The following is a 22,570-nucleotide window of genomic DNA, read 5'->3' on the forward strand; positions in this document are numbered from 1 at the left end:
TTGTTCTATACAAATAAATTTGCCTTGCCTTGCCTAATTAGAGCAAATGAATGACCAGAATACAACCTTCAGTTAAATAACAGATACCTGAGTAACAATTTTAGAGCTTCAATATGCTGCACATCTATCCTCTGATGTGCTAATGTTGCAAGAATTAATCAGACTTTATATTCTTGTAGAAAATGATTCAGCTTTCTGTTAAAATGTCTATATAAATAAAATAGACGTGTAGATGTGTTAAGTGGTGAGGATTTGCTGTGCAGCAGTATGCGGAAAGTTTGTGCAGCAGTAAAATAAATGCATTCATATATAAATAAACAGAATATTAATAAAATATAAAAACTAAAGTAACTCGGTACAACAGCAAAAAATACTGTCGACAGCAAATTCAAGCCTGTCTGCAGCCCCGGAGTACTACTTTCTCCCCTTCTCCAACCATTGTGAGTATAAACAAAGGCTTCTTGTTGTGGACTAAATAAAAGATTAAGTGCCTTTTCCCTCCCCTCCAATGCCTGTGCCTTGCAAAAAGAAATGTGAACTCAGCAAACTGGCTCAGCTGCATTCACTGAAAACCCAAAATCATCAAAACAGAATAAATGTGTGAATAGTTGCTGCCAAAACACATTCCGCGAACAAATTAAAGATCACTTAACTTGCACTGACTTGCATTTTGAGTGCATCAAATCCTTTGCAGTTTGTTTAGTTTGATGAACAATTTGCTATTTTCTGAATCTGAAATGCACCAAAATAAATGTTAGTGTGAAGTATGTCTCCACCAGGTGGACATTTCACTGGATTGCACTGAAAATGAATGACAGTCTGCAACAGTCAATACGTTTTAATAACAAAAGTTTTATTAACAATGTAAAATGACCTATATCAGCTTTTACTACTGTACCTTCACTGTGCCCCGAACATTGATCACAATTATAATAAGCAAGACTCATGCTGCCTGCCCTCTGTCTGACCCATCGGCCACAGACAAAGGGAGACCCCCCCCACCCTGATACTGACCAACAGATCATTAGCCAACTCCAACTCTCAGAATAATTTAGAGCATTGCGTAAAGAGTATGTGTATATACAAGTCTAATGTCTTGATTTATAGATAGATATTGTGTGCAAAGAAGTTCTCTTTTTGAATATTGTATCATATATTCCATTTTGAAGCTGAAAAGTTAAAGTTGGGTATAGGTTCTTGGTTTATGGAAGACTAAATTAAGTACATTTAGAAGAAAAACAGCAAGAAACAGAAAACAGAGACTGTAATACACAACAAACTTACTCTGCACAAACCCATCATCTCTGCTTAAAGAGAAGAGGGTATAACTTTGTCTTTGCAAGTGCCATCCGTACAGATTTGGAGGCTTTTCAGAAGTTATCACATTGTTTCTGACAAAAACGAACAATAATATTCCCTTTAAAACATGAATCCTCATTCCATTCACTCAGGTTTGTGGAAGTAATTGAACACTGACATTTTTTTTTCAAATGACCTCTCATTCTCTTTTACGTTGGACAAGCAATAATCTGACTTCATTTACCAAAAAAGGGAAAATCTGTTGCAAAATATCTTAAAATATATGTTCATGACTTTTGTTTTCATTACATTGCAATTACAATTCTTCTTTGTATTACAAAATAAAATTATAAAATGGGCAGCCTTTAAAAAAAAGAGAAAGAGACAATTTATTTGAAAATGGCAGTAAGATTGGTGGGAGACACAAGTGGTGAAGGACAGTGGGTAATGGTGTCTTTGTTGCTGCCTCCTACCCACGAAGGCGGGGCCCTTAGCTGGTTACTAGGCAACAGAGCCCAAAGAACCGCCTCTTCCTCTGTCGGACCAGTGGGTAGGGAGTCAGGTTCAGCAAACTGCTGTCATCTGGGCACAAGAACACACAGACCAGCTTAGAAGGTTTACAATATGACACTGTTCTGGAGCCAAAATCACTAGCTTTACTCGCGGGATCATTACTCTCCAATGATTTAAAAAGTTCCTCTGTGAAGTTAAGATTCCTGTAGGATGGTTACTATCTTACCTTGGTTCTTCAGTGGTAAAGGCATTGTCTCCCTGAGTTTACTGAGAAGGTTCTTCATCTCCCTCATATCTCTGCCAAACACACACATACACATTTATGTAGTGTTTCTATACCAGTCATCAACTATACACTGGCCCACAACTGTCATACAATTATCTAAAAATTATTCTAACTTGTTGTCTGTTTAACACAAAGATGTATTTTTAAATAATCATTATTTTCAAAGGTGTCCTAGGCCACCACTGAATGTATTTTCAAGTATCAACAATCCCTTATATGTGATGGAAAAACAAAAACAATGTTATAAAACTTAAAACATTGGATTCTACATACTTTGGACTGCTGTATAATAAAAACAAGTATGATTCAAAATATAATTAAACTGTCATCTAGTCAATACAGTAGAATCTATTTTAGCCACACAATGTTAAAACAATTAATTCCAATATAAAATATGCAAAAAAAAATGTTTTTACAGTTATATGTATTTTGTATAAGTGTCATAATGTTAATTTCTTTGTTGCATTATAATCTCCTGAAAACATAAATGAAAGCCTGACTACTTATTTTTATTTTATTTTTATTTAACCTTGATTTAACTAGGAAAACCTCACTGAGATTAAAAATCTCTTTTCCAAGAGTGTCCTGGCCAAGACGAGCAGCAGTACATTAAATAGTTCCAGAAACAAATGATTACAAATTATTGCTCCAAAAATGAACACAAAGCAACTACAGAACCATTTAGTCCTACGCTCAGTCTCTCTACCTACTTTTCTATGTTCTCTATGTCGGTGGCCACCAACCAACAGAGCTGAGGACAGTCGGTGGGGGAGGAAGAGGTATCCTCTAGGATGGGGATGTCTGAGCTCTCTTCTATCTTGCTGTCGACTCCAAGAGGACCACAGGAGTCTTTACCTACAGCACACAGATGGCAGGCAGACATAAACAGTCATCATCACCACACACTTAAAAAAATATTGGCAGGGGAAGTATTGTATCGCAGTTTTCCACAGAAGCGAGTGGAGAGCTGACCTAAAATTACCTATCATGTCATGTGACCATCATTCATCTACAAGGTACAAAGGGACTGGTTTGTTTTTTATTTGCAGGTATTCAGGTTGTGCTGAATAGGCTGCTCACATGGACGTTTTACATGATAATATGCATAAAATAACACTGTCTATAAATAATTAAATCTGTGCATACATTTGGACATCTGGACAACAAATCAAACTAAGAAAAAAGAGAAACTGGCATAAATGTGTACGAAAAACTACACATATAGCACACACATTTGCACACATGTGATCATGCCCACACACTCAGGCTCCATAGTTAAAAGCCATAATTGCTATGGTTTGTTTTTTTCATGTATTAACCTTTCCTGTGAAGCTGCAGGGAGCCCAGCAAGCAGACAGATTTCAGCATCTCAGTGATGTACATCTCCAGACAGCACTGCAGCTGGATGAAGAGCCTGCAGATCTCAGGGTGGATCTCCCCATCCTCTGGCCTGAAATGGAACATAGTCAGAATCAGCAAAATTAAGAAAAAAGTTATATCCTGCTCCAGTCTATGGAAAGAAAGAAAAAAAAAATCATCATCATACATAATTTATCGGTTTTAATAAGTCAGGTATCATGTGGAAGTGATCTAAAGTCAATAGGTGTGATTTTCTTCTTGTGAAATGAGATGATTTCATTTACAGCAGGTTTATAAAAGAATAAAATAGCAGTAAATTACATGTTTTTTCAACTATTAACAACTATTTAACCCATAAAAACCCTGTGCTACTTCTGCGGCAGTTCCCAAATGAATTTTTCTCTCTATATTTAACTTTTCTAAAGTAATTTATCATCATTTATTATAATATTATTCTCTGTATTTTGCGTTCCTTCAATAAAAATCAGGCATTTTCCCATATTTAACTCACTGATTGTGTAAATGCTGATAAAAGCTCAGATTAAAGTGAATTGTCATAATATCGAAAACAGAGAAAAATGAAGACAAAGTAAGTTTTTCATCAAAAATATCATTAACTGATCATAAAACAAGTGTTTACATCCACTGTCATTGATCCAACTCCATGGGTTTTACTGGTGAATCAATGTTGTAGAAGATGACTGTGTTTCCACGGTAATTACGGAGCCTCTGAACGTCCAAATGGGTCATATCTGATGACCATAAAAAAAGGAAAAACTGCATTTTACACCAATTATTTACATGTATTGATGGGATTAGTGGATCAGAAGTTATTAAACATTATATGTGATTGTTTGGGTCTTTATGGGTTACGATAACAGTCAAAATTGCTACCGGGTGTTCTTACGGTAGCATGTTTTATCACCTGGATGACACCTTGCAATACTTAATACCACCTGCAACTAACATCAAGGTTATGAACTGAAAAATACAGTAAATGTAAACATGCATTAGTGATGATAAATAGGAGCAAAGTGGTTCTCACTACTTCTTTCTGTTGCTTTATGGCAGCAGCACGCAAGGTCAAAGCTACAACACTGACACATGCATTTCCTCGATTATGTTACTATGCAAGCAGAGTGTTCAAATTTAGCTCACTAAACTGTCTGAGAATATAAATAAAATGCCCTGAAGAAGTTCAAATATAAACATAAAATCCCCATCTGATTTTTTTTTTTTTATTTACACAGCTGATCGCTAGCATTTATGAGGCACCACAGTTGCTTCACAGGCATATAAATCTGGTATTCAAGGGGAAACTACAGCAGGTGATATTCAGTGGGTGCGATATCACATGGGAAAGTGACAGCAATGAAAGGCGTGAAACTTGCACCTGGTACAAATATTTCTCACACAAACCATGCTGTTGCGTTCGCCTCATCAAATAGCGAGCCGTTCTCTCATCCCTGTTTTTTTGTTTTTTTTCTGTTTTTTTTTTTTGTCACAGTGCTGCCTTCTACAGTGCTGATGCTAAAGCGCAGCTGTCATCGGTGCTATCCTGCTTAGCAACTTTCCTCTAGCACATTGAAGAGGCCCCGCATCACTCAAACCATTCAGACACAGTGGCTTTATTTGATTAAAGGGAATGATCTGTACTGTCTAATCTAAGCTCTGTGTTTCTAGTAGTAAAGATGGACATTAAAATGGCCTGGAAAGCTTTTAGTGAAAGAGGTTCGGAGTATGTAGAGGAAATCTAGAGTTCTAGAGAAGCTGTTGTATTGTCTTTATTTCTGTAGAGGCAGCAGTATCAGAGAATTAAAGCACATGACAATTAACAATAGCACTCATCTATTATATTTATATCATATATTGTGAAACGTCTTTGAGTGTCCAAAAAAGTGCTATATAAGTGTGATGTATTATTATTATTATTATTATTATTATTATTATTATTATAGACAGGTTGGTAGTAGTACATAGCATGAAGGATCTATGCTGTAAACTGCTGTATTTCTCCAAAGATTGAAATAAATGTTATTAAATCCATTCAATAAAACTAACTGGGATGACCATGTATCTGCAGGAAAATATGCTCTAGACATGTTTACTGGCTTACTATATGAATCTGTCACGCACTTGTGCTGCAAAGCCTCCGCACTTTAAATGGTAATATTTTGTCATGCATGTAACAGACAGTGAAGGATATGCATTCTTTAATCACTTATGCTGTGTAACATACTTTAGAGCTACCAAATTAATTATTGAGACTGGAAGTAGGTTACAGTCCAGAGTAGAGCATAGCCTGAGCACAATTCTGAATCTCAGCAGCCCAATATTTAGAGGGCATTCTGTGATTTTACCGCTCTACATTACATTTATAAGGAACAGAGACATTACTGTTAGCTAATATAACCTGAATCTGTGGTGCTCTGGTAGCTACCAAATCTCTCTTACCACTGGTTTCAGTCGATCCAGTTGTTATTTAAGTAAGTTTGAGGGTGCCAAGTCTGCTGGCATCTTAGCCTCACTAAAGACCTTCAAATCCCAAGCCTCACTTTGCCCTTCTTGCACTGGCACCAGTGTAGATTAGATGTTGTGCTCATTGGAGAGTGCAGATCAAGTGAGTACATGTATCAGATTTCATTATATGCCCCCCCCCAACACCTTTTAAATAAAACAAGCTAGCACATTCATTCATCAAACAACAGGTAATAAAATAGAACCATCACACCTCGACTTTATTATCATTTTGTAGCCTGTGTTGTAGTAAAAATAATTGTTAAATACAGTGCATGCATCACAGCAAAGACCACCTAATATAAAAAATCTCCTCTGAATCCTCATATGACCATAACAGAGACAAAAAAAAAAAATAGAAATCAAAAAAGGCACAGAGCTGTGTGTTCAACGCAACAATGCACAAAGTCAGTGGCTCTGCATTAATATCACAATCTCAGATTTTTTTTTTTTTTTTTTTTTTGCCCTGGGAAGCATTCCACTCTCATTCCACTTCATGCATTAACGTTTCAGGCCCAGCTAATGGGATGTGGTATGTTGTTTTGATTGCTTCCTGGTAAAGCTGCCCCGCTAGAAATGTGAGATATGATAGTTTTTAAAAGCTGATGTCATGTTGTGTTTTCCAAAACTCTTTACCCTCCTCAGACGCACAGGTTTCACACTAATGGACCAGACACTTGTGTAATTTCTTTGAAGTGTGGAGGAGCAGGCTTAACTACATGTGCCTAAAATGGGGACGCTTATGCAAATTAGAGATGTGCTTTGGTAAATTTAGCTACTTTACAACTTTAGGCGCAGCGGTGTTGCTGAGCGTCCCATTTGGTGAGTCTCTCGCTTTCAGCACCATGGATAGCTCCTCTAAGACTAATTCCCAGCACCATGGACAGCGCCGGTGCTCTACTCACCCTGATATCAAGGACAGACTCTGGTGTGCCGCTCTCGCCATTTCACAGCCTTTAGTTCGGGTCTTCAGCATCTCGGCCCGTAAAGAAGGACAATCCACGGTTATTTCCCCAATGGAGATGACCAGTTCACGGTACAGAGCCACGAGCGTATTGAATTCTTGGACGATCTGTGTTACAACGACATGAAACAATCAATAAAGTTACCAGTGGACCAGTTACTTGAACGTCACAGAAGTGCAGAATAACAAACAACGACCTCCTGCAGTGATGATGGCAACAGCATATAGCTTAGGCCTGCAGATTAACTTGTCAACATGAAAACGTGTCAGCCAAGATCAACAAGGAAAGTGTAGTTTTTATTTATTTGTCCCCTTCATTTTTGTTCACCGGGGACGCGTAATGTGCTAACGCAGTTCCTTGGTGGTATGTTCAACAGAAAGAGAATTTGAAGAAAAAAAAATGCAACCTTGCACTTATGCTTTTATAAAAGGGTACTGATCTGTGAGAGAAAACTGAAAAAGTAAAGCACACGTAGAAACTGTACAAGCCGAAGCTCATGCAGATGCAGAATTTTTCCCCCTACCTTCCCATTATGCTGAGTTCGGTTGTTTGCAAAACCTCAAGGCTTAATAGTGGGGCATACACATCTCATTAATTTTGTGCAACTCATGCATATAATTTTGATTTACTCCTGTATACGAACCACAAGGCTCCATGACGCTCACCTATGTATGAAGCGGTAAAACAGGCTATAGGCTCAATCTGTCATAACAGAGGACATCTGTGTCATGATCACGCACACATCCGAACACAATCGTGTAATTCTGGCAATTTTGAGATCATCCCAAATCACCACCAGTTTTCTATACTCCAAATGCAAATCGTACAGTCAATCTGCACGCCGAGATGATCTGTTAGGCTTCGCCGACAAAGCAATGCAAATGCATAGAGCTAGCTATTTTTAGGCTCCCAGACCGGGTTACAATCCTTGTGCAGCTATTAACAGCTGTCGCCTGCGCATCATGCATGCACGGGATAGTGGATGGTCCTAAAACAATGACAGGCTGGGGTAATAACACAGCTCTCCTTATCTGAGGCACCATGCAGGCACTGACGTGTCGCAAACCTACCATTCTGCAGTCGGCCACAGCGCGCTGGGCTTTGCGGGTACTTTCCGTGCTCTCCCTCCTCTGTGGGTCTCGGTAAGGAGGCTTGCCGATCTGGAAGATGTTCCCGGCGGATCTGGGGCGGTTTTTGCGCCCATTCGATGCAGAACTCATGCATACACATCCACTAATAAAACAGCCCTAATACAGAACGGGTTTCTTGTCTATTCCCCCCCCCAAACTCCACCACTTTCTTTCTTTCCTTCTTTCTTTCTTCCTGCCTTACCGCCCAGCACCACTGTGCACCTATTCCCTCCTCCGTTTACGCTCAATTCACCTTCGTCAACTACTGGCTCAATTGAATCTCGGTTATTTTTGTGGGTTATGTCTTTCCCACTCGTTCCTCCCCTTTAGTGTGGGAGAGCGAACAAATATTCTCCCAGACGAGCCTCGGAGCGCAGGAAAAGTACCGGATGACGGCTTGCGACTCCTCTCCGCATTGCCTTGACTGCGACGGGGCGCAAGTCACCTTCACTCCAGCAGCGCACGGTGCACAGTGAAGACTTCACACCCAACCCAGAGTCCAGCTAGCTGAGGTGTCTTCTCTGACGCACCGATGTCGGTAGGAGACGATCGCATTCACGGATATGCTCCAAATGCAACCATTTTTTATGATTGCGCGTTTCCATTAAGCACCAATAAAACGGATGATAAGGATCTTTTCTTAGCCGCTCAACCCCCTTCTACAGACCAAATAACGCTGCCAACGTCCACGCTCACAATTTTACAGCCGACAGAAGACACTTCCAGCCTCAGTGCCGGAAAAAAAAAAAAAAAAAAATCTATACGCTCAAAAAACTTAATTCCCGGTGATCGCGGACTCAGATCAGCTCACAGTGTGTTTGTCTTCGTCTGTTTCCAGTTTGCAGAGCAGGCCTATCTCTAACCTTGGAAAAGGCAGGAGAAGACGAGCAGTTGCTACAGGCCTGACGTGGATCTGTGGCTGGCAACACTGCGCACCCAAAGGACGGGAATACTAATAGATCACATCAAGTCAGACCCCCGCCCTGAGCTGTATGAGCTCCGAACATGTGAAAGTCAGGTTACTGCCCACTTTACCTCCTTTTTCACTTACAATGGAGACAGTGACAGTGTGCTCCCCTGTATCCGTACTGGTGAGGTATTTCAGGACAGTATACAGTGAACTAGGTGTTTTCCGGTTGTTATGGACTATTTGCTGTTGTATTTTTGCTTTTGCTTTGTTTTGTTTTGCAGTTGGCCTCATCTTATAATAATAATAATAATAATAATAATAATAATAATAATAATAATAATAATAATAATAATAATTCATATCCATATAAAACATGCCATATTTAAAAGTATAGCATCCATCAAAACTGTTTTGATAACAAAACACTTGCAAAAGCATTTATAACCAGGACACAGCCCTAAACCACGAGGCAACATTTGGTTTGGTTTCATCACCCTGATATGTATCATTATCCCCAAAGTAAATGTGCCTGAATCCATTAAAGTGTTCAGTAGTTGATGTATTGGATAAACTGGAAATGCACTTTATGGTATATGTTCTTTATTAACTTACATTGCTCTGTGATTGTAAACATGTGCTATTAAACTTTATCTGTGTTAGACACACACTCATTCAGTAAATTAAAAATGGAAAACATACAGAGTGGTTTCATGTCAACTCTGTCACTTTGACATTTGTTTTTTTAGGTTGTTTTATTATTTTTGCTTATGTCCTACAGATTTTACTCTTCTGTCCCTTTGGTTTTAATGACAGCAACTCAGTAAATCCATCTTAGTCATGTAAAATGTGTGCATGAAGCCAAGAGCCATACTTTTAAGCTATATACTTTTTTTTCCATTTCTTATTGGAAACATGATTGACTGAAATTGAATGGAAATAAATACCATACTATGCAAATGTACTTAAGTCATTTATGAATACAAGATAAATAAGTCCCAAAAAATTCATTATAAAACTGTGGGGAACTTGGAGATAATTCAGGATCTGCCCTACCCATCCACCAAGTTTTATGAAAAATGGACTGGTTGTTTTTACATATTCTTGATGAAAGGAAGATAAGCAAATAGTAATGAAAACACCTGTAAAAGTAACCACATACTTGTTAAATATTATTACTTTATTAGTATTGTTTTAAACATATATATTTATTGGGTAAAAAAATGTTTTTGTTTGAACTAATTGTCCTTACAGTGCACAATAACGCTGTGATATATCAAAACATGTTGAGGAAATAAGGTCAAAATCAAAAAGTTTCTTGGAAATGAAAATACAATTAGATATTTTGGTCCAAAAGCACTGAATTAGTTAGTAATAAAAAAAAAATATATATATATATATATAAAAATAATAATTTCCTAAAAAGGAAATTCTAAATTCAGTTTACATACTTATGTATGTTTCTATATAAACTGTAATATAAATAGAATAGATTGCAATCAAAAACATTAACACCAAATTGCTTCCTGATTTAAAAAACAAAACAAAAAAAAAATAGTCCATAGACATTTTGTCAGTTCATTGTGTTTAGTGTTATTCAAGCAGAGCCAATACTACATTTGGATCTGGTGTATAACAATCCTAAATGCAGGTGGTCGTAAAACCAAACAGTCATAAAACTACCGTCACTGAACCACAGAGGAAACACTTTCATTCATTTGTATGATTGTGTATTGACGGAAAAGTCCACCAGAGCGCTTTAGTCATAAGGGATAATTTCACCCCAAAGAACCAGAGAAGTGGAAAAGCTGTAATATTTTATTACACCATCACAGGAATATATGATAGCCTTCGTAGTACATTTAGAATCTCCAACCTCCAGTAATTCAGTATCAAAATATAATAGTCTTTTATTTATGTATTTATTTATTTATTTAGATACACTGTAAACCATTTCATTACAAACTGTATTATCAATTGGTGTCAATTAAGTCAAATTTACAAAATACTGTTACCGTTATTTTATGAACCGTATATTTTTTTGATGTTTTCTGTCATATAAACGTATCATGATTCCAGTGTGTAACCAATACAGCCATGAACCTGTAACAACTCTTTTCTTATTGAAACATTTCAAGTTGTGTAACTCCCATTTCATGTGCATCACAACAGGAAACATTGGATTCCCAAACATCTCCAACACCATTTTCACATTTCAATCATTTATTAGTGAGAGACGAGAAGTGGCCACACTGTTGTCTGTCATTGTATATCCACCAAGTCATCCCATCTGCTTGAAACTTACCAATGACTTTTCATTAAACGTCACATCTCTGTTTTACCTATTCCCATACATCTACACGTTTAGCTACTCTTGGCTTCCTTCGTCTCGAATTTACTTTATTTTTCACATTATATCAACCTTTCCTCCTTCTGAATATCAGAAAGATGGGAAGAAGAGGTAGCAAAGGAAGCAGAATATGAAGAAGCCAATGACCCAGTTGACAGAGTAGATGTAAATGATAACCATGTCCATGTCAAAACGCCAGCCACGGGAGTCATCCTCAAAGTCCATAGCGTCCATGCGATAGCCTCCTCCATGGGGGAACTGGCGTCTGGCAATGGGACTGGACTGCCTCTGGAAGCCTGAATGAAGAGAAGGGCACCTTAGCATGTTGTCATTAACGTAACGCTACCTTAAGTCTCTTCTGAGTAGCATCACATCACTGTGGGTTTGAAAGTTAAATGTAAAAAAACAACTAGTTTGTTCATCTTTAGTTACAGTTTCTTGTTTTTAGGCAAACGACCCTTTAAAGCCAGGCAATATCAATGTAAATAAGCAGTGCCAGGCACAACAAACCCCGCCCCTCACACGTATTGTAGCTTATTTTGGCATCGATCCAGCTGATGTCATCATGTCTATGCATGTGCTGATGTCAGCATATCAGTTGCTTCTATATATGTGCCAAGTTTGGAGTAAATTGAAACAAAATTGATGTTTTTATAGACATATGAAATTTTGCCCATTATAAGTAAATGGGAAAAAAATAAAAGACTGAAAAAATTCATTAAATATTTTAACTTTGACTTACTTTTCCCAAAAAGTAATTACATCTATTCTGGGTCTCTGGCAATCTATAAAACCAATCTGGTATGAATTCAATCAATAGTTTTGCTGCTACAGACATGTGAACTTTCGCCCATTATAAGTAAATTTGAAAAAAAAAAAAAAAAAGATTTAAAAAATGCATAAAAAATCTAAACTTTGACCTATTTTTCCCAAAATGTTTTGAGATCTATTCTGCATCACTGGCAATCTTTAAACCAAATTTGGTATGAATTCAACCAATAGTTTTGCTGCTACAGACATTTGAAATTTCCCCATTATAAGAAATGGGAAAAAAAAAAAGATTTTAAAAATTCTTAAAAAAAGTTTAAACCTTGACTTACATTTCCCAAAATATAATGAGATCTTTTCTGTATCACTGGCAATCTATAAACCCAATCTGGTATGAATTCAATCAATAGTTTTGCTGCTACAGACATGTGAACTTTCGCCCATTATAAGTAAATTTGAAAAAAAAAAAAAAAAAGAAAGATTTAAAAAATGCATAAAAAATCGAAACTTTCACCTATTTTTCCCAAAACATATTGAGATCTATTCTGCATCACTGGCAATCTGTAAACCAAATTTGGTATGAATTCAACCAGTAGTTTTGCTGCTACAGACATTTGAAATTTCCCCATTATAAGTAAATGGGGGAAAAAAAAAAGATTTAAAAAATTCATAAAAAATTTAAACCTTGACTTACATTTCCCAAAATATATTGAGATCTTTTCTGTATCACTGGCAATCTATAAACCCAGTTTGGTATCAATTCAACCTTTAGGTTTGCTGCTAGAGTGTTGGCAAAGAAACAAACAAACAAAGGAACAAACCAAATGAAAAACAATACCCCTTGCCTCCCCTTCAGGTGTAATAAAACAAAATTGGAGCGCTGAGACACAGTCATGCTTTGTGATTGGATAGATATCATTCAGTTTTTCCAAGCATTTCTGTGTATATGTGTATTTAAGAATGAACTGAGTATTAGCGTTAAAATAATCATACACACATTGTATTTAATAGACCATTAAAGGGGTTATATGTAGTAATTACACTTTAAAATATTAAAAAATGACCTGAAAGTATCATTAGAGTGTTTAGAATGAAGAGTTCTGACGTCATACCAAAGATCTGACACTGTTGTTTTGTGGCGATATGAACTGAATTTATTCACAACCAGTCGCTGTAAGAGTTTGTGACATGTGACCACTAGAGGGAGTAGTGAGTAACTCTGTAGGTTTCCTGCAAATCCAAGCACTGAGTTTAAGTTGAGAACAAGTAAGAAACAACTTTCAGGGCCAAGTAAAGTGACAAACAGATAAACGGTATAAGTGTTGTTGTTGTTTTAACTACTGGACACAGCTCTAAATGGAAAAAAAAAAAGGAGTTTGATGCTGAAATCATCATATTTCTCCTACATGGGTGAGTTCAATTATGAAGGTACAGTTATTATTCTATGCTTTTATAGTTTCTGGGGTTTGATGATCCATGGTTCAGACTAAACTGTGACAGTTCTGACCTTGTTTGGACGATTCTGTGCAGATTTTTAGTGCGGCTATTAACAACAAATAACATGAAAAAGAGGTGATTTATGGTTTTACTGTGGTTGTTTTCTGTGTAAAAGAGAGCTAAGCTAGTTGAGCTATAATGTAAACTATCAGCTGATGCAGCACATGAAGATTTTAAGACAGTGTTATTGTGACTGAGTTTTTTGGTTTTTGTTTTTTTTTTTGATGGATGATACAAGATGTGTGTGAACAATTAGCTTTGCACTTTATTTAGTGAATGATGCAATCTGTGCACGTGTAGCGTTCATTTTTTGGTGGTTTTGGCAGCCCTAAAAGCATTAAGATGCACCACTTCTCCTTGTCCTTGATTGTACGTATAACCCCTTTAAGGATAAACTGGTTGCAGTCGTTAGAGTCGTGAGAGCATACATTTACACATAGAAAAGATGCAGAATTACAAATAAGCCACTGTCATTAAATAATAATTAGACATTTATATATGGTTTGCTGCATTCAAACACAGTCTTCATACTGTTTCAGATCAATGTATGTGTGTGTTTTTCTACTTTGACAGATATTTTTGACTGATCTTATTAAATTATCTTAAACAGACATAATTCTGATGCGTATGTAATGAAAAACTTGCCTCCAAAGATACGAAAGAGTTTTCTGCAGCTCGGGAGAGGCCATTTTGCACAACTTGCTTTCTGAAAGTTTTGTTTCCGGGACAGATATTCCTTTGGGAAGAATGTCCTCGCAGTTTGGTTTAGCTCTGCGAGAAACAAAGAGAAAAACATGATGATACTTTCAAACAAATATCTTAGTTCTAAGCATACTTCTTGATAGCCTGAATACATTATATTTGATTGTGTTCGACATAAGCAGATACAGACTCCCTCATTGTCTCCCTCGCATGTTTGCATGTGACCTTGGCTTCGGTAATCAACATAAGAATGTAATCTAAAATCCTTGTCACCTAATCACTAACAAGGGCCCTTCTTGTGTCTGAAGTCCTCATAACCACAGCCACTCTGCCTTTTTATGGCCACAGCACTGTCCCTGTCGCTCACTTTCCACTACATAATGTAGAAGTAGGCCAATGTGAATCACAGAACATCATCACTTATTCATAGATTTGTCCAAATCAGTCTTACGTAATCAGTATGCAGTGATCACGAGGGCGTATAAAATTTGTCAGGATATGGTATGTACTGTAAGTGCAAAAGGAAATCATTGCAACACCTTCATTTCATAAAGATGTCACTGTAAAGGAATTACACACAAGTTTACAGTTTCATATTTACTGGTACCACCCATTGCACAAGCCTCTGTTTTTAACACGGTGCAATTTCCAGTGAAAAGAGGTAGAAAAGTAAAGTCCTCTTCTGATATCTATCAAACACCACTAGATTAAAGCAGTGAGTTTGTGTTTGATTTTGTCTTCTTGGCCTGATGACTCATCTGGTCAAAGCTGAACTAAAGGTCTACTCTGCTCCCTTTGGGACATCTGCAGCTGGGCCCTGTGAACAATCTGCAGCTTAGATGTCATCTGTTTCACACATAAGGATACTCATGTAGATAGAACTGTAAAAGGTTATGGCTCACTATCATATGCATATCCTACTGTACTGTATGAATTTACTCTTAACGCCGGGTTTAATTCAAAACTAGAGGACTATTCATTCATCTTATTATTCAGTCTCACCTTTCTGGAAGAAGACATGTGTGATAATTGTTCTGCAGAGGGGACAGGGTGTGTTAGTGGGGCTGTTCTTAGCCAGTGTCCTCAGACAGGGTTCACAGAAGATGTGGTTGCAGGGATGACACATGTAAGGGCTGAAGTAGACGTCCAAACACACGGCGCAGATGTAGCCTTCTCTGTCCCCGGCACTCAAATCCTCATCATCTTCACTGCTGCTGCTGGATGGGTTCCCTGTTGAGCTCTGAATGTGGACAAACACAAGAGAACAAGACAAAGAAAAATGAAATACTAAGAAGTTTATTCATTATTTAGAAAAAACGGTATAGTAGTATGGAATAATAAGTATTGTAGTAGCCATGTCATGACGTATTGTAAATATAGATCATGAATCCATATCATAGTATTACATGATCAGATGAATTATTTTTTATCCAAAGGCCAAAGATCTGATCCTTCTGTATGTCAGGCTTGTGTAAACAGTGTTATCACTATGATAAGTAAGTAAGCATTTTTTTCCTTTTAGATCCTCATGAAATTCAGCTTTAAAAACCTCTTTTTTAATAAACTCTCTATGATGACTGTGAATGGGTGTTTCTATGAAGCTGGGTTTATTTTGGTACCTGGCACTTTACCAGCTTTTTAGGCCCAATAATAAAGGAGAAATTTAGACATATTTCCCCCCAGGATGTACCTAATAATGACCTCAGATAAATGCAAAAAAAAAAAAAAAATTATGCTATACTATCCCAAAATTAATGAATTTTTAATAAAATATTGGGTTCAAAAATAGGACCAAAATTGGGACAGGAAAAGCTACCTAGGTGTCAGTGCATTTGATCTGGAAAACATGGCTTGAAATAGTCTTATATACCACTATAAATAAAGACACTGTGTTAAATTTGAAGATCCTAGTTGTTTTTCTAATCTGGACATATGTGTTTTTCATGAATCGGCAGTCTCGTTCCAGGTTTCGTGTGTAACCCATCGTGTCCACTCATGTTACATGCACAAGCGGCCCATTTAAACACAAATAAATCGCAAGTGATTTTGCAACAGCGGTCATTTTTGTGAAACACTCTTCCTTGAATAATTAGTTTGATTCCCAAAATGTACCTGTGAGAGAATAAAAAGATATTTGAATAAAATAGTAGCATGTAATTTTTGTGTCCTTTTTACCATGTTACATGCGGATCTTTGTATAAAAATAAAATAAAAATGTGTTTTATCTGACAAATAGTTTCTCTTTTATCTCAGTAAATATTTGTTTTTAAAGTAGACCCAAAGTGCTTCTAAACTTGCTTCATAACATTAGTCTGAGTCTGGTTTGAATTTTTAGCCCCTCTGTCCTGTTTTTTTGGTTCTAGTTTCATAGAAGCACCCAAATGCCTTTGACACCTTCTTCCACCACATAGTATGTATGAGGACATGAGTGTGTCAGGTGTGAGTTCAGCTGAACGCCTACCTCTCTACTGTACATTTTCTCATATATTACTGTTAAACAATATGACCGCAACACTGACCCTAATTTAAGACACCATTCTCTTTACAAGAAGTTAATCTTTTGGAGTTCATTATTGTTTTTCTTGGGAAATCTATAGTATTTTATATGAGCTGCACAAATGTGACTCATGCATCACCAGTCCAGTAAGATAATATTAAAACAATTGGTCCTCCACCTTAATAACATACAGTACAATACATCCCAGTTCAAATCCCTCTTTTTTCCTCAACACATAGGTTGTGTTCCTGCCAGACACCTCAGCATTTCAATATACACTCAGCTTCCCATTTACAAAGTACAAGTTAGTCGTGTCAAAGGATGTAGCAGAACTTGTTTGGAGAACAGTATCTGATAACAGTTCCTCTAGTTCCCCACCTCCTCCTCAGACCTGTGGTGACAGACTCTTGGGGGCTGGTGTCTGAAGCACAGGTCTAGAAAAAGCCTAAGGGTGCTTCCAGAGTAATTACCACTTTCTCACCCAGGGGAAGCTCCAGGGACTTCCTGTTGCACCAGCCCTGCCTCCCAAGGTGTGTCATTAACACAGAAGAGAGAAAACAGTGCACAGCTCCCAGTGATCATCAACACTGAGGCTCTCTCCTGGCAACATGCATGTTATTATGGAAAATATACAGTACATGAGTGAATTCATTATTTATAATATATGGATTTCCGGTAAACATTTCTGCAGAACTTCATTAGTTTAAAAAAAAAAAAAAACACATTTCAGTTGCTGCACAGGAGCAATCACAACTGTTAATTGCTTCTCCAGTGCTCATGACAAAACCACTTCCTGCAGGAAACTGGATAATAACAACTCTGACCTTTGCTCTGTGGTATACTGCATGTAACAGGGAACAGGACATAATACTCAGGAACAGAGTAACTTATATGGACTTAAATAAAAGGGGCTGAAACCAAAACATATGGATGAAGCCAAGGCAGGACAGTGGGAGGATAGATAAATAAATAAAACTGTCAACACATAGTGTGAAAAAAAAAATATCAGGAATATAAACTGGGCTTTGTGAAATGGTTCAACCTCTGGAATCACTCAAAAAGTATTAGGGGTAAAAGAGTAAAAAAAAATGTTGTGCATCCCTTGAGTGGATTTCTTTTAGTCTCTAATTGTGTTGAGTTGCTCAATGGTTGCTTAAATGTTGAATGGACTGCACTGTCCCAAGTGAGAGTGAGTGTAAATGTGGAAGCCAGTGGGACAGATCCAAGAAAAGTGCATGCATAGTCATTGAGCCTTGATGATGATAAATGATCAAGCCTGCTCATTCAATTACCTCAGAATAAATAAACAAAAGTTTCTAAGTCCAGAAAGCTCCGTCTTTTCTAGAGCTGGATAAGCAGATCGATATTGCCCTCATACATTAACAATAGAGCTAGAGGTAGAATGCAGTTAGCTTAGCTTCGGTTTAATGAATGGGGGAGGGAGTAAAACAAGCCTGACTTGGTGTAGAATCCAAATATGTGTTGATCAAAGACCATACAACATCTTAAGACACTCTTGTTTAAGCAGGCATTTTAACCCTTTCATGCATAGTGGTCACTACAGTGGACAGCTATTCTACAGCTGTTCTCTTGTATATTCATGGGTTTTGTTGTTTTAGTTCATATCAGCCAACACGGTGGACGCTTATACATCATCCCATAAACTGCAATTCATTCCATTACTGTAACTTTGCTGTTCTTGATAAACCTGATCTGCAGTAACATGTTTTAGTGTAAATCACTTGTTATTTGTTAGACAAAAAGTTTGTTTTTTTTTTTTTGCATATTACCTCCATGAAGTGAGTAATAACTAGCAGCAGAATATGTGAAAATGTGAGAAAACATCAGATTAGTAGGACTAAAATCTTTTCATTTGTTTTTATCTCACTTTCTGATATTGGGTTTTAAACACTTTTCTTTACTTCAAAAATTAAATGCATTGGACATTTTCGTAACTTCCTTAAAAAAACTCAATTGCTTGTTTTTCATGCCTAAGGGGGGATAAAAACAAGAAGAAAGAAAAAAAATCTTGACTATGGTTGTCATAATTCGTGCATGAAAGGATTAAATCCAAACTGACTGCTACAAACCGATTGCACTTAATGTATTTATTGCATTTTAACTGTATTTTAACTGTATTTGAATTGTATCTTAAATTGTATTTTAACCTCCTAAGACCCAGGAAATGTCAGCAAAGTACAAGCTTTTTTTGTTTTTCATTAAATAAGTGCCAATATTGGAAACATTATGATGCAACAGTTTTTTCAGATGCAGTTTTTAAAATTTTTATTGAATGTCCTTTGTGGTGGACAGTTTCTTTTCTTTCTTTTTTTTTTTTTTTTGTATAAAGTTGTGAAACTCTTGTCCACAAATGTGGACAGATAACCCATTAAACTGTATTTTAATTGTCTTGCACTGTAAAGCCCTTTGTGACTCCCTGTCTGTGAAAAGTACTCTATAAATAAAATGTACTTACTTAATTATGCATAAATAGAAATTTACATAGTCAGTTTAGAAGGACTTAGTGGAAGACATCTCACTATAATTTACTCCATCCTGCAGAAATCATCACAAAAGTAACGGACACAGATACTGTACAGGGTGGGGAAGCAAAATTTACAATATTTTGAGGCAGGGATTGAAAGACAGTGTATGACCAATTAGTTTACTGAAAGTCATGAGAATTTATTTGCCACAAGAAAATTTACATAGTAGAAAATGTTTTTATTCTATGTGTCCTCCTTCTTTCTCAATAACTGCCTTCACACGCTTCCTGAAACTTGCGCAAGTGTTCCTCAAATATTCGGGCGATATTCTTCTTTAATAGTATCTTTAAGAAAGTCGACATTACTGTGTGATGTTCTATTGGTAGCATGTTCTAAAACGCCCCAAATAGCATAATCCAGAGGGTTTAGATCTGGGCTAGAAGGCGGCCATAAACATGATTCCCAAAAATTGCTAAAGTTGGATTTGTTGCTGTTGTCAACAAGTGTTTTGGTGTTCTTGTGTAAGATTTTAACTTCAAATCCTATTTTACTGCATTTCTATCGGTCTTGTTGTCTACCTCAAGTTCAATTGCCATTTTTCTCATGGATTTGGTTGGATCCTTTAGGATTTTGGATTTGAGAGATTTAATAAAAGCTTTGGTACGTTTTTTGTTGCTTCCTCCACTTCCAGACTTTCTCGTAATAGTTTTGCTCATAGTCATTCTCTTCTTTACATTATAAACAGTCTTTATGGACACTCCAACTATTTTTGAAATCTCCTTTGGTGTGACGAGTGCATTCAGCAAATCACACACTCTTTGACGTTTGCTTTCCCGATTACTCATATGGGCAAAAGTTTCTGAAAAGGTACGGATAATAGTGTTAGGTATGATTATGACATCAATATATGTTTGGTTTCAAAACAATTGACGTAGTGCCTGCTGAGAAAAAACAACTAAATGTTCATTGTAAATTTTGCTTCCCCACCCTGTATATTTGTAAGAGCAGATTACACTACATGTATCTACAAGTAACGTCATGGCTGAACACAAGGAAAGAAGAGCATGTTAACTCACTATAGAATATGATAAGCAAGACTCTTTACAATTAAAAGATGAATATTTTCTGTTTTAGCTTTCTGTAATTCAGCAGTCAGAATCATTTCAATTCAGCATCGTCACTGCAGAGCCGCAGCAGCCAATCAAAACAGAATCTGCTCTTTTGTCTGCTTGGTTTTGAAGGGCTCTCTGCCCAAGCCTCATCATGCAACTAATTCAGATGTAACCCCACTTTAAACCACACAGACAATGGCTATTGAGATGAGCTTGGTGCTGATAAAGCTGTTGAGAGTCAGAGTCTAGATGAAATGAAAACACAGACACACACAAATACACAATTAGCTGCACAGAATCACACAAAAGAGCAACAGAATAATCCAATGTAAAGTATAAGCAATGCAGCGATGTCGAAGCATCACATGTGATCTCTTATCTATTCCTTGTAGTATGTGAAAGCACAAACACCAAAAAAAAAAAAAAGCTTTTAGTTGCTTTTTTTCCCCATTGAAATTCCATTTTCAGATGTAAATAGACCTTTAAGTGGTTAAGTTTGGCAAGATGGAGCTAAAATGATCTGAAGTACCTGGCTATAAATCTTAGTGAATCACTTCAGAAACTTTAGAGTTTGCTGTGTACGTATTCTCCAACATTACTGAAATAAAAGTTCCTTCTATTTCTGTTTATTTTTAGCTAAATGTCCTGTCAATTTAGGCCAAAATCTGACATGAACTTTTCCAGTGATTACATAAGCAACAATTGTCCTTAAGTATTATAAAATGAAGGTGTGTCAGTTATTCACCTGTCTGTTCTCCTGCAGTTGACTCTGTCTCCACCTTTCCCTCTTCCTCTGTCTCCTCCTCAGACACCTAATCCTGTTCTTCTCTCTTTTGCTCAGCCGCCTCTCCACAAAAGGAGCAGAAGGCAGCAAGACCGCTGAGGTCATGCTCTGACTCATAACCTCCATGACACCACTAGCCACTTCACTGTCCTCTACTTCTTCCTCTTCCTCCTCCTCTTCTTCTTCGTCCTCTTCTTCTTCTTCTCCTCCTCCTCCTCCAAGTTCTGAGCCGGTAACAGATGAGATGTGTGTCTGTGTCTGATGGGTGTGAAATGACCTCCCGGTTGCTCCAGTCCTCACCTCCACCCAGAATGGATCAGGTTCTATAGATGAACTCCGTGCCTGGTGGCTTAGATCACCCGTGACTGCCCTGGATGGAAATCTACCCGGTGACAGAGGTGCAGATCTAGCTTGGATGGGAGGCTGGGGAAGGGGTGCAGGCCTTGCACATGGTCGGGGGGACTGGGGGGTTACATCAGCAGCATTAGTCCAGGAGCAGCTTGCACCATGATGCCTGGAGCAGACATTCCCTCTCTGCAAATTGTTTGATCTTTCAGTAAAGTCGACTGCGGTGTTGGGTTGGAATTCAGAATTACTGCTAGAGAGACTGTCAGTGCTGCCTCTGCCTTCGGTTTCCCATACTGTCTCTCCACTTGTCTCAGTCCTCCTCTGTCTTTGTTTTCCTCTTTCTCTGCCTCCAGTATATTCAGCACTCTGTCTTTCTTCATCTCTTTGACTTCCCTCTCTCCATCTTCCTCTGTTGTCCTCACGGCCTTTAGGTTTGTGTACTCTCCTCCCTGGCAGAGGAGGCCTCACCAGGTGTCCCACGCCGCTTGACCCTCCTTCTCCCGCTGGATCTACATTCCTAATCCTAGGATTTACCACCCTCAAGAGCGGGTTGACATCCTTATGGTTGTTGCTCTCTTCACTGGCATCCTCAGATCCGTGACCTCCATCTCTGCTTGAGCCATACACACCCAAGCCTCCCACATGGGAGCTCATGACGGCGCGTTCAAGCACCTCAGTCACCACCGCAGCACATCTGATGTAACTCTAACCAGTTAGCCTGGCATTTCCCCAGTCATCTTTCCATATGTGTTTTGTCTGCCTCCCACTACTTCTGGATGTGGGGGTTTAAGCTATCTAAAAACTGGAGGGACTGTTCCAGTGTAGAGGAGGCAGCCCTCTGCCCTGGCCTATCCTGTCCCTGCTGGCCCCCCTGGGACATTCCACACTGCTGACAAAGACAAAGCTTCCCTGGTGAGCCCCTTTACAATAGGTGCACTGTTCACGGCCTCATTATTGTCCTGCGTGACCTATAGAAAACACAATGCTATGCAACCACTGAACACACAAAAATAAGGTGAAAAAGCCAGAGCAACCTTTCCCAACCACAAC

At 37.8% G+C, this 22,570-nt stretch overlaps 2 protein-coding genes across 2 annotated transcripts; both read right to left on the reverse strand.

The window, feature by feature from the left end:
* Positions 1-832: 832 nt before the first annotated feature.
* On the reverse strand, positions 833-9,101 carry rgs7bpa (regulator of G protein signaling 7 binding protein a). Its single transcript, XM_030144388.1, has 6 exons — positions 8,010-9,101; positions 6,880-7,046; positions 3,418-3,548; positions 2,809-2,953; positions 2,039-2,109; positions 833-1,881 (listed from the first exon to the last, which is right to left on the reverse strand). The coding sequence occupies exons 1-6, from the start codon at positions 8,157-8,159 to the stop codon at positions 1,790-1,792; spliced, it is 756 nt and encodes a 251-aa protein (XP_030000248.1). The 5' UTR covers positions 8,160-9,101; the 3' UTR covers positions 833-1,789.
* A 1,679-nt stretch (positions 9,102-10,780) lies between these two features.
* On the reverse strand, positions 10,781-21,304 carry rnf180a (ring finger protein 180a). Its single transcript, XM_030142481.1, has 4 exons — positions 21,134-21,304; positions 15,296-15,533; positions 14,237-14,362; positions 10,781-11,622 (listed from the first exon to the last, which is right to left on the reverse strand). Exons 1-4 carry the CDS (start codon positions 21,296-21,298, stop codon positions 11,417-11,419), a joined length of 735 nt encoding a protein of 244 aa, XP_029998341.1. The 5' UTR covers positions 21,299-21,304; the 3' UTR covers positions 10,781-11,416.
* Between the last annotated feature and the right edge of the window lie 1,266 nt (positions 21,305-22,570).

This window comes from Sphaeramia orbicularis, chromosome 9 (assembly GCF_902148855.1).
Source record: "Sphaeramia orbicularis chromosome 9, fSphaOr1.1, whole genome shotgun sequence".
Lineage (NCBI taxonomy): Eukaryota > Metazoa > Chordata > Actinopteri > Kurtiformes > Apogonidae > Sphaeramia > Sphaeramia orbicularis.